This window comes from Eurosta solidaginis, chromosome 1 (assembly GCF_040869045.1).
Source record: "Eurosta solidaginis isolate ZX-2024a chromosome 1, ASM4086904v1, whole genome shotgun sequence".
Classification (NCBI taxonomy): Eukaryota; Metazoa; Arthropoda; class Insecta; order Diptera; family Tephritidae; genus Eurosta; species Eurosta solidaginis.
Window position 1 is genome coordinate 302411245 of NC_090319.1, and position 17701 is coordinate 302428945.

The 17701-nt window shown below is 37.7% G+C and overlaps 1 protein-coding gene across 6 annotated transcripts in view; it reads left to right on the plus strand.

The window, feature by feature from the left end:
• The window catches only part of LOC137237535 (cystinosin homolog), a 34548-nt gene extending 19989 nt beyond the window's left edge, over positions 1-14559 (plus strand). For all 6 annotated transcript variants that reach the window (XM_067761275.1, XM_067761276.1, XM_067761277.1 and 3 more), the window contains 8 exons: positions 5465-5583; positions 6039-6171; positions 7082-7264; positions 7325-7685; positions 10502-10672; positions 13415-13532; positions 13733-13835; positions 14370-14559. In XM_067761275.1, the coding sequence (XP_067617376.1) occupies positions 5547-5583; positions 6039-6171; positions 7082-7264; positions 7325-7685; positions 10502-10672; positions 13415-13532; positions 13733-13835; positions 14370-14469 (1206 nt within the window). In that variant the 5' untranslated portion in view covers positions 5465-5546 and the 3' untranslated portion in view covers positions 14470-14559. The remainder of the gene's footprint in view (positions 1-5464; positions 5584-6038; positions 6172-7081; positions 7265-7324; positions 7686-10501; positions 10673-13414; positions 13533-13732; positions 13836-14369) is intronic.
• Positions 14560-17701: the final 3142 nt, after the last annotated feature.

The window sequence follows — 17701 nt, forward strand, 5'->3', positions numbered from 1 at the left end:
TTTTATACCGCTGGGTGACTAGGGTCTCAAGATATGGGCAAAACCTGGACCCGGATACCCCTAGAATGTGTGTGTAATATGGATATCAAATGAAAGTTGTTGCTGAGAGCTTTAAAGTAATTTTTATTGTGATATTCGATTTAGTTGCATTAGCCTGGCAAAACTGATAAATGTGCATGCGAAGCCGAAATAAAGACATGAATTAATAATACCCACATAACTATTTACATATGTACGTCCTATTCGATTTGCCTGGCAATAAGGGATGAAGAAGAATGGGAAAAACTTTAGAGAAGAGAAAAGAGAGAAGAAGGAGACTGAGAAAGAGATAGAGTGAGACGAAAATAGAGATAGATGTAGTGAAAATACGGAGGGAGGAGTGAATAAAAGGATTAAGAAAAAGTGAGGACGGTGAGGGGGGGGGGGGGCAGAGCTAGACGGAAAACGCTTATTAAAATGTATGGAGATAGACCAAATTTAGGGCAGAACAACGTCTGACGGGTCTGCTAGTATTTTAAAAAAGTGAAAAACGAGGGTGGGGCCGTGTGTAGAAGTCCACGAAAGTGGGGAAAGCTTCTGACCGCCATTCACCTGGGAATGGCCAGAGCGATTCTTTTGCATGCGGTTCAAGCAGCTCACTACTGCCGGTCGCTTGCGGCCAAGTATCCTCTGGGTAGCCGCTAAACACCCGTTTAGCGGTGAGCTAATGTGAGAAGGCGATAACCTGGCTAGGCCACTCTGACATAATCGGTTTAAGGGCTAGCCGGGGGAGATTTCATCGGCAGCGTCTGTACACCTCTAGGTGCGGCTGCAAGCGGGCGTCTGTCTTGGAGCAAGCGGCTCGCTATATAAACGTGCCAATTAATATTTTCACCCCCGCTGAGCGGGTTGTGCGCTGGGCTTGGGACCCGTCACGTAAAACCATACTCCAATGAAATATAACAACAAGCCTCGGATAAATACACTCTCTATTGATGACGACCATGGCAAACGTTTGAAGGACAATGAATTGAGGGCATGCACCTGGAACGTCCGCTCCCTGAATGGGATTGGTGCAGATGCCCGGCTGGTTGATGTCCTCGTCAAAGCAAAATCTGACATCACCGCCATCCAAGAAATGCGTTGGACGAAGCAAGGAAGAAAGAAGATCAAAAATTGTGACATATATTGGAGTGGCCATGCGAATAAGCGCAGTTTCGGCGTCGGATTCGTGGTGGGAGAGAGACTTTGTCGCCAAGTGCTGGCGTTCACGCCTGTGGACGAGCGTCTCGCCGCTATCCGAATAAAAGCAAAATTTTTTAATATATCATTCATCTGCGCCCATGCGCCGACAGAGGAGAAAGACGATGAGGTGAAAGACACTTTTTATGAACAATTAGAACGCACATACGAGCGCTGCCCCAATGACGATATAAAAGTCGTGCTTGGTGACTTTAACGCCAGGGTGGGCAAAGAAGGTGTTTTTGGCCCTACAGTCGGAAAGTTCAGCCTACACAATGAAACTTCTCCTAACGGACTGAGGCTGATTGACTTTGCCGGTGCTCGAAACATGGTCATATCAAGCACGAGGTTCATGCATAAAAAGATACATCAAGCTACATGGCTGTCTCCTGATCGAAATACTCGCAATCAGATCGATCACGTTGTGATAGACGGACGGCATGCCTCCAGTGTTTTAGATGTGCGAACTATCCGAGGACCTAACATCGATTCGGACCATTATCTCGTTGCAGCCAAAATACGCACCCGCCTCAACGCGGCTAAAAACAAGGAACAAAAAACACAAGGAAAGCTAGACGTCGAAAAGCTTCAATCACAACAGACTGCCAATGATTTCGCAACTCGACTCTCACACCTGCTCTCTGAGGGCACAACTCATCCTGAAGGAATACAGGAGCAGTGGGAGCATATTTCCAAAGCACTTCATACTGCCGCCGAGGAAAAAATTGGTTACCGGCGGCCACGAAAAAACAACTGGTATGATGAAGAATGCCGCGTTGCAACCGAAAGAAAAGACGCTGCCTACAGGGCTACGTTAAAAGCGAGCGCGACAAGAGGAGTGTGTGAACGCTATCGTGAGTTGAAAAGGGAAGCGAGACGCCTTTTCAGGAAGAAAAAAGCAGAAGCAGAAAGGCGTGAGTGCGAGGAGCTTGAGCTGCTAGCCACCAGGAATAACGCCCGAAAATTCTACCAAAAAATACGGCGACAGACGGAAGGTTTTAAGACCGGGGCAAACTCCTGTAGGAATGAAAACGGCGACCTTGTAACTGATGTCCAGAGAGTGCTTAGATTATGGAGGGAACACTTCTCTGCTCTCCTAAATGGAGGCAGCAATTCACCGCGCAGAGATGAAAAACCCGATCCCGCAATCGATGATAATGGAATATATGTCCCCCCGCCCGATTATGACGAAGTTAGAATAGCAATAACCAGATTGAAAAACAACAAGGCCGTGGGCGCTGATGGATTGCCTGCGGAGCTATTCAAGTTCGGCGGCGAGGAGTTGGTAAGGCGCATGCAGCAGCTTCTTAGCAAAATATGGGCGGACGAAAGCATGCCCGACGGTTGGAATCTAAGTGTTCTTTGCCCAGTCCACAAGAAGGGGGATACTGCAAAATGCACCAACTATCGTGGAATCAGCCTTCTTAATATCGCATATAAGGTCCTTTCAAGTGTATTGTGCGAAAGATTGAAGCCCACCGTGAACCGGCTGATTGGACCTTATCAGTGCGGCTTCAGACCTGGTAAATCTACCATCGACCAGATTTTCACAATGCGCCAAATCTTGGAAAAAACCCGTGAAAAGAGAATCGACACACATCACCTCTTCGTCGATTTTAAAGCCGCCTTCGACAGCACGAAAAGGAGCTGCCTATATGCCGCTATGTCTGAATTTGGTTTCCCCGCAAAACTTATACGGCTGTGCAAAATGACGTTGAGCAACACCATCAGCTCAGTCAGAATTGGGAAGGACCTCTCCGAGCCGTTCGAAACTAAACGAGGTTTCAGACAGGGTGACCCCCTATCGTGCGATTTCTTTAATTTGATGCTGGAGAAAATTATACTAGCTGCAGAACTTAACCGCACTGGAACAATATACTATAAAAGCGTGCAATTACTGGCATATGCTGATGACATTGATATCATCGGCCTAAACACCCGCGCTGTTAGTTCTGCTTACTCCAATCTGGAAAAAGAAGCGGTAAAGATGGGTTTGATGGTGAATGAGGACAAAACGAAGTACCTGCTGTCATCGAGCAAAGAGTCAGCGCATATGCGCCTTGGCAACTACGCTACTGTTGGCAGCCATAATTTCGAAATAGTAAAAGACTTCCTTTATTTGGGAACCAGCATCAACATTAGCAACAACATCAGCACTAAAATCCAGCGAAGAATCAATCTTGCCAATAAATGCTACTTTGGACTAGGTAGGCAATTGAAAAGTAAAGTCCTCTCTCGGCGAACGAAAATCATACTCTACAAGTCACTTATCGTACCCGTCCTGCTATATGGGGCAGAAGCATGGACCATGACAACAGCAGATGAAGCGGCTTTGGGAGTGTTCGAGAGAAAAGTTCTTCGAAAGATTTATGGACCTCTACGCGTTGGCGATGGCGAGTACCGAAGAAGATTTAATGATGAGCTGTACGAGCTATACGCAGACATCAACATAGTCCAGCGAATTAAAACGCAGCGGCTGCGCTGGCTAGGCCATGTTATGCGAATGAAAGATGATGCTCCGGCCAGGAAAGTGTTTCTATCGGAACCCGCCTATGGAAGCAGAGGTAGAGGGCGGCCCCCACTCCGTTGGAAGGACCAGGTGGAAAACGATTTAAACTCCCTTGGTGTGACCAATTGGCGCCGGCTGGCGGAGCGAAGGAGCGACTGGCGCGCCTTGTTGGACGGCCATAACCGTTTAGACGGTTAAGCGCCAATTAAGTAAGTAAGTAAGTAGAAAAACGAGTATTTGCATATCGGAATTGTTTAATTCAGTTTTCTTGCTTGGCTAAAGGGCTAATACGTTTCGGAAGCTTCTTGGTGGTGATCTTTCGAAATGGTTAAGAAATCAATTCACAACATCTGAAGAGGCAACTGTAGGTGCATATAAGACATTACCGATGACTTTACCAAATCTCATGAACCCAGTTTATTGGTAACCCTCACACAAAGTTCTGAAATTTTTTTCAGAAAATCTTACAAGACATATATGTAAGTATATGAAAACATAAACAACATTTACGTTTAATGTGTTAAAATGAGTGAGGAATTGAGAAAATTCTCAAATCGGAGCAATCGGTTGTATGAGATATATCCTAAATATATAATAGATTCTCGTGATGTTTTCAAAAAACCCTGATTCACATAAGGCTCGTTGATTTGACAGTCGGTATCTGGTAGTTTTTGTATCCGATGGTTCTATAAAAACAAATAACCCGTAGAAAACTACCAACTGCCCCGTCAGGAAATCACGAGCCTGGTTAAGAATTCTTGTTCTGTAACGTTCTCCAAAAATATAATATAATCACAGAACAAGAATGTAAAAACTTTTTACTTGTCAAAAACATATATTTTGTTGCTCTAATTAAACCTAGTACAACAAAAAATGAATCACGAAGGTCTGTTTTTTCAGTGAGAGTTCAAATTTCAGTTAAAGTTGACTAGAGTTTAACCCTGTCACTTTGGCCGTTTAAGCTGAGATGAGCAGCAACATTTTATGTAATGGAACAAAGTAGCAAGGTTAAACTCTAGTCAACTTTAACTGAAGTTTAAACTTGCGCTGAAAAACCGGGCATAAGTCCCATGTAAGCGTACCTAGTAGAGTTAGGCGTTATTCTTTGTATTCATATGCTACCAAATGTTACATACTTAACTGCGCACTTATTACTGTTTTAGATATTTTTAGCGATGGAGTTTTAGCGAATGTAAAGCCCCCATTACTGATACTTAGCATAGACTTGACTTGACTTGAGAACTGTCACTTACAGTTCTGTTAAATGAACATTGCATGTTACTGATTACTCAAAACTTAGCAACACTTGACTTATAAGTCTGTTGAATTTTGATTTTCTATGTAAGTTCTAAGTAACGTTTAAATTTTGAGATACAAATTGACATTTATGTATTATGATGCCAGATTGTATGCGCTAAGTGGAGTACGTATAATCATGGCTAAGTTGCCAAGTTTACGCCAAGTCAAGTCAAGTCTATGCTAAGTATCAGTAATGGGCCCCTAAGATTTGGGGTGCTGATTGGTTGATTTTACTAGCTTCTTTCCTATTTGTGTGAAAGGCGAAAATCATATTTGGTATTCCCACAAATTACTGTAAGTGCCCGCTAAACCAACAATATTATTAGTTATAAATCATAACCCCAACATCTAATGATAGTAAAGTTATTGCTAGCAATTTTACTTTAAAATGAATTAGTAATATAATAATAATACGATATAATAATTTTATTACAGATAAAAACATCGCGAACTATTTCCAAACACCAGGTACAAAATGTAATGATTCTACATCGATAACAGTATTTTGAAAAACATAATGGCTCACCTACAAGTATTTTGGATATTGTCAATGGGTAAATTCGTTAGATTATTTTTATAAAAAAAAAACTATGTATATTTTATATGTATATAGCGGCCGCCGTGGTGTGATGGTACCGTGCTCCGCCTACCACACCGAAGATCCTGGGTTCACGCCCCGGCCAAAGCAACATAAAAATTTTAGAAACAAGGTTTTTCAATTAGAAAACAATTTTTCTAAGCGGGGTGGCCCCTCGGCTGTGTTTGGCAAGCACTCCGAGTGTATTTCTGCCATGAAAAGCTCTCAGTGAAAACTCATCTGCCTCGCAGATGCCATTCGGACTCGACATAAAACAAGTAGGTCCCGTCCCGCCAATTTGTAGAAACAATTACAGGAGCACGATGCAAATTGGAAGAGAACCTCGTCCTAAAATCTCTTCGGAGGTTATCGCGCCTTACATTTATTTTTATTCATTATATTTTTATGTACCGAATTTCTATTTCTCTGCAGTAACTCTTCTCACGCAAACCAATACAAATGAGCTGCCAGAGTTGCAGGCAAACCATAAGTACTCATTGGGAGTTTCTACTCATGATCTTACAGTATTGGTGGATGGTAATAAGACGTTTGAAGTTTTATTAAGGTGAGTACTAACCAGTGTTTAATATCAGAGTTACATATAGTACAACAGAGGCGAATGAAGAATCTCAAAAAGTTCTCCTTGTGAAACCGAACGGTAAAAGTCGATCTTGGTGTTTCTAATTGGTGATCGTCAGCTCAAAGCTATCCCAGTCGGTTAAGCGTTTTCAGTTGTCCGCACAATACCGCATATAGAACCTTATACGCAATATTAATCGGGGTGTTCTGGCAGTAATTTGACGTGACCTCACTGGAACCCTATTATGTCCCCAGTGGTGTTCGTATTGATTGAGAAAAGTGCTTCCGCTACTCGTTGAGATCGTCAGGTCTCAGAATAAACATTATACTGAAGAACCTCTCCTTGATGTGGATCTGGGTGAGAAACTAATTCGCTGCTTTTGTGGTTTTTTGTTGGATATAACTCCGGACAAGCACGACAATCTCGGGAACCACTCAAAATAACCTCATTGAACCTTCTAGGACAACCCACCACCCCTCCTACCCCCGCACTCCCTAGTTCCATGATGAACTTCAGGTGGACAGAGCGAGCTAAATATGTGTATAATACATTCATATTTGTAACAGGTTTTCGCTCTAGTAGGTGAGGTTGACAATTGGGTTGCGGAAGCTTTGTTTTGCGCTTATCAATTGGTCACGTTTCCCAAATTGCACAAACAGAGACGTAAGAGTAGGAATTGAACTTGGCCATACTACGGGGACTGCTTTCCCCGCGGTACAACTATACGCCATTACATTATTCGCTGCAACCAAATCGTAATTATTCATTTGAAAAAAAAAAAACCTTTTGTATGCTCTTAGATCTGTCAGATATCCGAAAATATAAATAAATATAGATAAAATCAATATCCAACCAAAAAAAATAATTGCACCATAATCTTTTCCACTTTCCACAGAGGCACGTTGGATCAAGATGTCTCAATCCGTTTGGTGAAACAGCATGAGTATCTGGTGGACTTAAATCCTTATAATTTTACAATCAGCGCCTTCAGTCCAGAAAATCAGACAATTAACATTTTTGGTATTCAGCCTGGGCTTTTAGACATAACAGCCAAAAGTATACCTGATGAACCATGGATGTGAGTAATATTAGTATATATTATATATTTTTGTTGCATTAAAATTGTATGTATGTACAGTGTGGGTGATTTGTTTATACGAGTCACTGTGGCAAGATCTGCGGCTATCATTTACGCATCAATAATATTTGGCTGGATATATTTTATTGCGTGGTCTATTTCATTTTATCCACAAATTTATATTAATTTCAAAAGAAAGTCGGTCGTTGGTTTAAATTTTGACTTTCTAACCCTTAACATCGTCGGATTTGTGTTATATGGCACCTTCAATTGTGGTCTCTATTGGATACCAGAAATACAAGAGGAATATGCCAGCCGTCATCCACGTGGAATGAATCCAGTGTTGTTGAACGATGTTGTATTTTCATTGCATGCAATATTTGCGACTATCTTAACAGTGTTCCAATGTTTAATATATGAGGTGAGTATAATTATATTTTATCTGAGAAAACAATATTCGATGTGGTTAAAGAACTACAGAAATCCTGTGAAGCCCCAGATTAGGCGAGAAAGATATCCTTACCTTTATAAATTTTTAACAGATTATAAAGATGTTCGGGTTTCATATAAAATTTGTTTAAATTCTTAGAAAGTCTAAAAATGCGTTTTAATGAATATAGTATGAAATGTCAAACAAAATTATACATTACTCAACATGAAAAATTTAAAAGATATTTGACCCTTTGCTACAAGCTTGGAGGGTAAAGGCCTCATTACATTCACGACGGCGACTACAAAGTGACATTTGTCAAATTATTTTTGCACATGTTCTTATGAGGGTCGTTATTTTCGGCGCGACAGAGCAACACGACAGTCAATCACGAATGTCACTGAAGCTATATAAAATCTTATTCTATTTTTGCCAAGTGACAGAGAGAGGCGTCCTTAACTTAAAAACTTAAATAGAATTATTTACCTGCTAATACAAGTCAAAATCATTTTTTGGACCCGTTTTTAGCATAACTGAAATTTTTCCTAACTTTTTCGTAACCATCTGCCATAATTTATATTTGTGACTGCCGCTTTCCAAGTAATTCAGTAGCCAGTGCTTGGCTGCTGTTGTTGTTTGTGGTTGTGGTCTGTAGCCACCGTGTTCAATGTAATCAGGCTTTATATTCAAATTTCTAAGCATAACCGACTAGACCTACAAGTCCAGGTATTTCTCGCAAGGCGTATAAAAATATATAAAGATTCAAAGTAATGATTATTGGAAACTTAAAACATCAACAATATTCTTATGATCTTTTTAATTTCTATAGAATACTAGCTTTACCAGGCGCACGTTGTAACGCGCGAGATCGAATGGATGTTGCGTTAGTTTTTCTGTTTTGTTTGTTGATAATTTAATTTATTGTTCTGTAAATTGAATTGAATTTTGTACGCATATTTGGTGAAATTTTCTCTTAAAACATTTTATTCTTGTATCTTATTGTATCTTATTTTATATTATTGTATTGCTTTTACCGCTGATGATTGTTGCTTTGATTACATTCCGAAGAAGCATGACTGGTGAGCCAATTTTCAAAGTTGATATATGCGCAGGCATTCCTTTTGGTTCTAAGGAGTATAGAAATTCATTTGGATAATTCACAATTTTATCTTCATCTGTAACTGTGTCGATCGATTTATATTTCGTCACTTCACCAGGAAATTGATTTTTAAAGCGATCATTGATTTTGTTAACATGATCATTTTTGGAAGCTAAGATAGTTCTTTCGCATAGCCAAAAAACAAAAACATTTAAATTTAAAATTCTTAATTCTGAAATATGAAAAACTTTCGTCTTGATCGAAGGAAACTCGAGCCAAAATTTGGTGATGATCGAAGTATAGCAAACACGTTTTCATAGGGAACACACACACAGAATTTGATTTTTATAGAAGATGTAGATAGACTGAAGCTAAACAATTTTTTTAACAGCGGCAGATTACTAAACGTCCAAAAGGCATAACAGCTAAACTCAACAATGCAGTCAAACTTTGGGTTTTAAAATAACTTAAGTTTGTACGGCAGCCATAGTTTTTCCCCATTCCACATTTTACTGGAGGTTTTAAGACTTAACGTCACATAGCTCCTTACCAATTTTAATTATCCTACCATTGCGACATCCAGATATATGCAGTATAATATATTTCATTTGTATGGGAGGTGCCACGCTCCCTTTTTCCCAATCCCATATTTTCTTGGTGGTGTTAAGGATTGACCTCAAATAACTCCTCACTGAATTTCAATGTTCTGGCATGTATACCTTCAAAGCTATGCAGTACCAAAGATTCCATTTGAATGGGAGGTTCCACGCCCCCTTTTTCCCAATTCCGCCTTTTCTTGGTGGTGTTAGAGAGTGACCTCATATAACTCCTTACTGAATTTTAATGTTCTGACATGTATACCTTCAAAGTTATGCATTACTAAAGATTCCATTTGTATGGGAGGTGCCACGCCCCCTTTCTCCAAATTCCGCATTTTCTTGGTGGTGTTAGGGATTGACCTCATATAACTCCTCATTGAATTTCAATATTCTGGCATGTATACCTTCAAAGGTATACAGTACCAAAAATTCCATTTGTATGGAAGGTGCCACGCCCCTTTTATATATCGAACTTATTTTTAGCCTAAACCCTTCCCGTTGATCGAAGAAACCCATAACCAAAATTTGGTGATGATTGATGTGGGGGAAATTCGTTTCCATAGCGAACACACACACAGTATTTGATTTATATATATATATGGCTAAACCGATTTGGGATTTCAAAATCAACTAACCATCATCTCTCCTTCCTGTATCTTTCCTACAAATTTCATGGCAATCTGTTGAGCCGTTCTCGAGTTATGGAATGACAATCAAAATGTACACTTCTTTTTATATATGTATATAGATTTAGGTCCACTTGCGGAACGGCAAATTATTATTTTAACTTAAGGTTATTTTAAAAAAATTTTTCAAAAATCTATTAGGCTAACCCCTTTACCACGTTAACTCTGGGTTAAAAAGTTAACTTGCCGTTCTGCAAGTAGGCCTTAGCGTTCAGCATAATCATGAAGTGAATAAGTAGTAATTTATTTAAAATAAAAAAAGGTTTGATTTTGAAATTCGTTGAAGTGAAGTGGTTTTGCGAAAGAGGAAGTGGTGAAGACTTTGGAAAAAGTGAAGGGAAATCTTCCGATCGAAGTGGAAGGAGCAGCCCTGCTTTGAAAATATCTTTTTGAAATAATACTGATTTATATTCTTTATTTTAGCACGGTGATCAACGAATATCAAAAACTGCCTCAGGAATTTTGGGTATATTCGGAATAATTGTATTGTTTACATCAATTTTGGCAGCAGTTAATGTCATGCACTGGTTGGATTTTCTTTACTATTGCAGCTATATCAAATTGGCCATAACCATTATTAAATACATACCTCAGGTGGGTAAAAATCTAACAATTTTTCAACAAATTTTCCCAAAACATATACTAGGGATATAATGGAAGTGAGTTTATCGGAGCTTACATATTTGCTTTCTCGGTTACAAGAAAAAAAGTAGAAGAGGGTACAGGAGAAACATATCTAGTAATTTGAAAAGTTTAATAAATTGAATAATATTCATTGTTTATTTAATCTGTGGATTAGGCTGAAACTTGCAAAGTTTCTAACAGCTGATGCGAAACGCTCTTTTTCTGAAATTTTTTGGTACAACATACCGACTGCTGAGTGGAAATTCGAAAACGCCCATTCTCAGAAATCGTTTCAATAATGCCACATTTCAGAATTTGTTGTAAAAACGCCCTATCTGAGCTCAAATTCAATACCTTTTGAAAAAAATTGGAAATAGGACGTTATTCAAACGTTTTCTGAGATAGGCTTTTTTCGAAACGGCAGCCAGGATAGGGTGATATTCTACACAGCAGTCAATACACAATCAAACCAAATTTAGTTTAAGATTTAGATTATACCGATATTCGCAAAAAATTGCTGTGAAAAAGAATTTATACTGGTTATTTCGACGTGCCATACGAAAACTAGCACTTTCGAAATTTTTTTACATTGAATTATTTTGTAAAAGTTTTAAAAGTGCTAGTCTGCGTATGGCACGTCGAGTTCAACTTCCGGGTTTTGTTCTAAACTGAGAAATGCATACAAGTATCTACAATTTGAAGATTTAACCCTTAATGCTTATATATGTTTCTATTTTAACCCACAGCATGTCAGGGACTTAGAATATAGAATTAATAATATATATATAAGAGGCGACTAAAATACCAAATTGATTCAAGGGGTTGTGTGCTATAAGGAAAATATGTGCACACAATTTCATTACGATATGTTAATTTTTCTTCGAGTTATGGCTCCCGAAACATAGAAAATTGCTTAGTCATAAAAGGGGCGGTGTCACGCCCATTTTTTTAAATTTGAAGTTTTTCCTATTTTTTGTTATAAATCCACTTGGGAAATGAAATACCATTGATATAAAGCTCTTTTTTTGCAAAGATATAGCTTATTTTATTCGTCCACGACCCTTTTAAAAATCTTTTATATAAAAGTGGGCGTGGTCCTTAACCGATTTTGTTAATTTTTCTTCAAAGCGTTTCTTATAGTAAAGACAACCTCTCTGCAAAATTTTGTTACGATAGGTTTAAGGATTTTTGATTTATGATTAATAATATTTGTAAAATTTATTTTATCATAAGTGGGCGGTGCCACGCCCATTTTAAAAAATTTTTATCAGTAGTCTCAATATCAAGCCATTCTAGGTGCATTATTTACTAAATTATCAGGTTTTTTATGTTTTCCAAAATTTTATATATATAAAAACTGGGCGTGGTTATCATCCAATTTCGCTCATTTTCGATACCAATCTATTCTGGGCACAGATAAGCTAGTGTACCAAATTTTGTGAAGATATCTCAATATTTGTTCAAGTTATCGTGCGAACGGACGGACGGACGGACATGGCTCAATCAAAATTTTTTTCGATACTGATGATTTTGATTTATGGAAGTCTATATCTATCTCGATTCCTTTATACCTGTGCAACCAACCGTTATGCAATCAAAGTTAATATACTCTGTGTGCAAATCACGCTGAGTATAAAAATGTAGTAGGAGGTCGCACATTGGGGATTAAGCACTAATTTCATTCGAAACCACTTACAGGTTCGAAAAATCAACCGATTGCAACAATGTTTACACAGCAATTTTCGTAATTGAATTCTGAAGAGACTCACATCGCTTGATTTTTCAAATTAATTTGTTTATTAAACAATTTGTTGCAAAATAGCCTATTCTTTGCAGAACTTATAATACGTATTTATGTATCACTTTCGTGACATACAATTTTTGCTCAATCCTTAAGAGAATGATATACACTTTAAGAGATAGTAGGTATTGCTAATTGACATTCGTTTTGCAAAATTAATTTGTTTAAACAATTTTTTAAAAAACATTTTGCAAAATTGTTTTTTTTTTCTAAATTTTTTTTTTTTTTTCTAATTAATTTTAAAAATCGGGCGATGTGAGTCCCTTCAGAATTCAATTACAAACATTTCTGTACAAAGATGATTAAAATCGGTTAATATTTGTGATATGTAAGTCGTTTTGAAAAGTTCGTCCCCAATGTCGAGAGGTTTCCAATTTCGGCCATACACGTTTGGAAAATTGCTTGAAAAAAAAAATTTTTTAAATTTATGCTCAAACTTTTAACCGTGTACCGGAATCGAAATCGGAATCGAAGCTATGTTAAATCCCTAATATATATGTACATTAGGATGGCCCTTTTTCTATAGTGTTTGGTTCACACCCAAAAATATTGGAATAGCCATAAAACTTAATTTTTAAGAAATCGGCAAAAGGTCGAATTTTTCCGTTTCGAAAATGCTCTGTCTAGGTTCAAATTAAATACATTTTGACATTAGCCGGGACTTTCTTTAGCTAATTGCTGAGATAGATCGTTTTTTAAACAAATTCTGAAATAATGTGTTTTGAACAGGCACTCAAGATGGGGTGATAATTAACTCAGCCGTCATATATTCTTTTTGGGTTATTTCTAGGGGGTGAGATGTAGAGTTCAAACTAATTATTCTCTCCATACAACTAAGGGCGACTCTAATATAAGTACTTTGAATCGCTCTGAAAAATGTTTAACTAAATGCTTCTATAATTCGTAAACAGGCTGTGATGAACTATCGTCGGAAAAGTACCTCGGGTTGGAGCATAGGGAATATCTTATTAGACTTTACTGGTGGTACACTGAGTATGTTGCAGATGATATTGAACGCACATAACTATGGTGAGAAATTTATAACATAAACCGTATTCATGAACAAGTTGAGTCAGATATTTGATGACATAAACCTAGATTTGAAAGTTGAGTGAATTTCAATTATAAATGAATGTTTTCAAATATCTTTTGCACTCACTGCACTAATTGTATATTTTAATAATTTTTTTTGTTTACGTTACATTTTAATGTGTTGCGTGTGCTTTCAGATGACTGGATTTCAATATTTGGCGATCCGACGAAATTCGGTTTAGGCTTGTTCTCGGTGCTTTTCGATGTGCTGTTTATTTTGCAGCACTATGTGTTTTACAGGTTTGTTCCATAGTATTGATGAACTAAGATACCGTAGTCCTAGATTTGAAGACAATTAAATAAAAAAAGACTTAGACCTGTTTTTTCATTTCAATTTAAAGTGCAGTTAAAGTTGACTGGAGTTTAAACACGTTCTCAAAAACCGGGCCTTATGTTTCAAGGTATCCGAAACATGGATTGCGTGAAGCATCTTAAACTGATACACTACTTAGCGATGAATTTTTTATTTTTTTGAATTTTTATACATATGTATATTCATATCATATATTTGTAATTATTGCTTCTCTGGACATAAGTGACACATGTTCATCAGACCGTTTCAGGAAAAAACAGGTCATGTAGCAAATTACGTCAGATATCGCTGTTTCACGATGACTGCCGCCAGTCAGCAAGGAAGATCAAGTTCTTTTTTTTTTTTTGAACCGGTCTAATGTGCATACGTTTATCTATCTTAAGTAATATTTTGCTCTTACCATGACACAAATAATGCACTTACTTCCTCACATAATAATTATTTGCCCCTTCTATTTTTAGGCACACAACTGAGCTTTCCGCCTCCACGCTTACAAATGTTACTGCAGTTACAAATTCCACGGAAGTAACACGGGAAAAAGATGAAAAGCAGCACTATTAATTTTATTTATATAGTACCAACAGTTTGTGTATATGTATAGGGTATAAGGCACATATTATTAAATATATTATAAGTAATTTCGTTTTTGTATATCAGCACCTTTTTCTGCTATTTGGTTAACACACTGCCAAGGGAAAGTTTAGTAGTTACAAACCCAAACCAAACTATTGATCAGTCCCGAAATGATGCTGAAAATGTCCCAAAGTTGTACCTAAAAAATCTTGAATTCATTCCGGAAATAATCCTGAAGTTACCCTGTAACTCTCTTGAAATGAAACTGCCTCGAAACGATCCAGAAGTTGCGCCTAAATTATCCTGAAATGGTTCTAATTGGGACCCGAAACAGTATCGAAATTTTTATCATAATTGCCCCAAATTGGTTTCAACGATCCTTAAAAGAGTTCCGAAATTTTCATCAAACAGCACCGTCGTAGGTCCGAAATGGTCCCAAAATATAAAATATAATTCCGTCCTCTTTAAAAATTAATCGAAGTCCATCAACCCTTTACTGAATAATTTGATATGGAGCCCTTTTTATTGTATCAGTCGAAGTGTCCTCATTTCAGTGAAAAACAAGTAAGGAAGGGACTGTCTTCGGCTGTGCCGAAGACTTCATACCTTTCATGAATGGGGCTGAACAATAATCTTATCCCATTCGTAATCTCCAAATAATCGGCTATATAAGATAAGAAATATATAGTGAACAGATGTACATAAACGATTTTTAAGATAAATATAAAATAAACAAGTAAGGAAGGCTAAGTTCGGGTGTAACCGAACATTACATACTCAGTTGAGAGCTATGGAGACAAAATAAGAAAAATCACCATGTAGGAAAATGAACCTAGGGTAACCCTGGAACGTGGTTGTATGACTTGTGTATCAAATGGAAGATATTAAAAAGTATTTTAAGAGAGAGTAGGCCATAGTTCTATAGGTAAACGCCATTTCGGGATATCGTCATAAAAGCGGACCAGGGGTGACCCCAGAATGTGTTTGTACGATATAGGTATCAAATGAAAGGTGCCAATGAGTATTTTAAAAGGGAGTGTGCCTTAGTTGTATATGTGAAGGCGTTTTCGAGATATCGCCATAAAGGTGGACAAGGGTTGACTCTAGAATGTGTTTGTGCGATATGGGTATCAAATGAAAGGTGTTACTGGGCATTTTAAGAGGGAGTGGGCCTTAGGTCTATCGGTGGACGCCTTTTCGAGATATCGCCATTAAGGTGGGCCAGGGGTGACTCTAGAATGTGTTTGTACGATATGGGTATCAAATGAAAGGTGTTAATGAGCATTTTAAAAGGGAATGGGCCTTAGTTCTATAGGTGAACGCCTTTTCGAGATATCGCCATAAAGGTGGAACAGGGGTGACTCTAGAATGTGTTTGTACGATATGGGCATCAAATGAAAGGTGTTAATGCGTATTTTAAAATGGAATGGGCTTTAGTTCTATAGGTGAACGCCTTTTCGAGATATCGCCATAAAGGTGAACCAGGGTTGACTCTAGAATATATTTGTGCGATATGGGAATCAAATGAAAGGTGTTACTGAGCATTTTAAGAGGGAGTGGGCATTAGGTCTATAGGTGGACGCCTTTTCGAGATATCGCCATTAGGGTGGGCCAGGGGTGACTCTAGAATGTGTTTGTACGATGTGGGTATCAAATTAAAGGTATTAATGAGGGTTTTAAAAGCGAGTGGCCCTTAGATGTATATGTGAAGGCGTTTTCGCGATATCGACCAAAATGTGGACCAGGGTGATTCAGAAAATCATCCGTCGGGTACTGCTAATTTATTTATATATGCAATACCACGAACAGTATTCCTGTCAAGATTCCAAGGGCTGTTGATTTCGCCCTGTGGAAGTTTTTCATTTTCTTCTACTTAATATGGTAGGTGTCACACCCATTTTACAAAGTTTTTTCTAAAGTTATATTTTGCGTCAATAAACCAATCAAATTACCATGTTTCATCCCTTTTTTCGTATTTGGTATAGAATTATGACATTTTTTTCATTTTTCGTAATTTTCGATATCGAAAAAATGGGCGTGGTTATAGTCGGATTTCGGCCATTTTTAATACCAAGATAAAGTGAGTTCAGATAAGTACGTGGACTAAGTTTATTAAAGATATATCGGTTTTTGCTCAAGTTATCGTGTTAACGGCCGAGCGGAAGGACAGACGGTGGATTGTGTATAAAAACTGGGCGTGGCTTCAACCGATTTCGCCCATTTTCACTGAAAACAGTTACCGTCATAGAATCTATGCCCCTACCAAATTTAAGAAGGATTGGTTGTTCGACTTATGGCATTAAAAGTATTCTAGACAAACTAAATGAAAATGGGCGGAGCCACGCCCATTTTGAAATTTCCTTTAATTTAGTATTTTGTTGCATCATATCATTACTGGAGTTGAATGTTGACTTAATTTACTTATATACAGTAAAGATATTCAATTTTTTGTTAAAATTTGACTTTTAAAAAAATTTTTTTAAAAAGTGGGCGTGTTCTTCATCCGATTTTGCCAATTTTTATTTAGCACATATGTATATAGTAATAGTAGTAACGTTCTTGCCAAATTTCATCATGATATCTTCAACGACTGCCAAATTACAGCTTGCAAAACTTTTAAATTACCTTCTTTTAAAAGTGGGCGGTGCCACGCCCATTGTCCAAAATCTTATTAATTTTTTATTCTGCGTCATGAGGTCAACCCATCCACCATTATCGCATTTTTTCGGTTTTTCGAAATTTTCGATATCGAAAAAGTGGACGTGTTATAGTCCGATATCGTTCATTTTAAATAGCGATCTGAGATGAGTGCCCAGGAACCTACATACCAAATTTCATCAAGATACCTTAAATTTACTCAAGTTATCGTTTAACGGACAGACGGACGGACGGACGGACATGGCTCAAACACATTTTTTTTCGATACTGATGATTTTGATATATGGAAGTCTATATCTATCTCGATTCCTTTATACCTGTACAACCAACCGTTATCCAATCAAAGTTAATATACTCTGTGAGCTCTGCTCAACTGAGTATAAAAATAGGTAGGTACTATGGGGCTGAAATTGCGAAAAGTTTCTTATCTGAACAATAGGTTATATGAGATATTTACTATATATACCACCGATCTCTATGATTTTTTTAGACAACAATATATGCTATATACGTAAGCTTTTGGTGAAATTTGAAGCTTCTAGCTGTTAAAATGGGGCTGAAA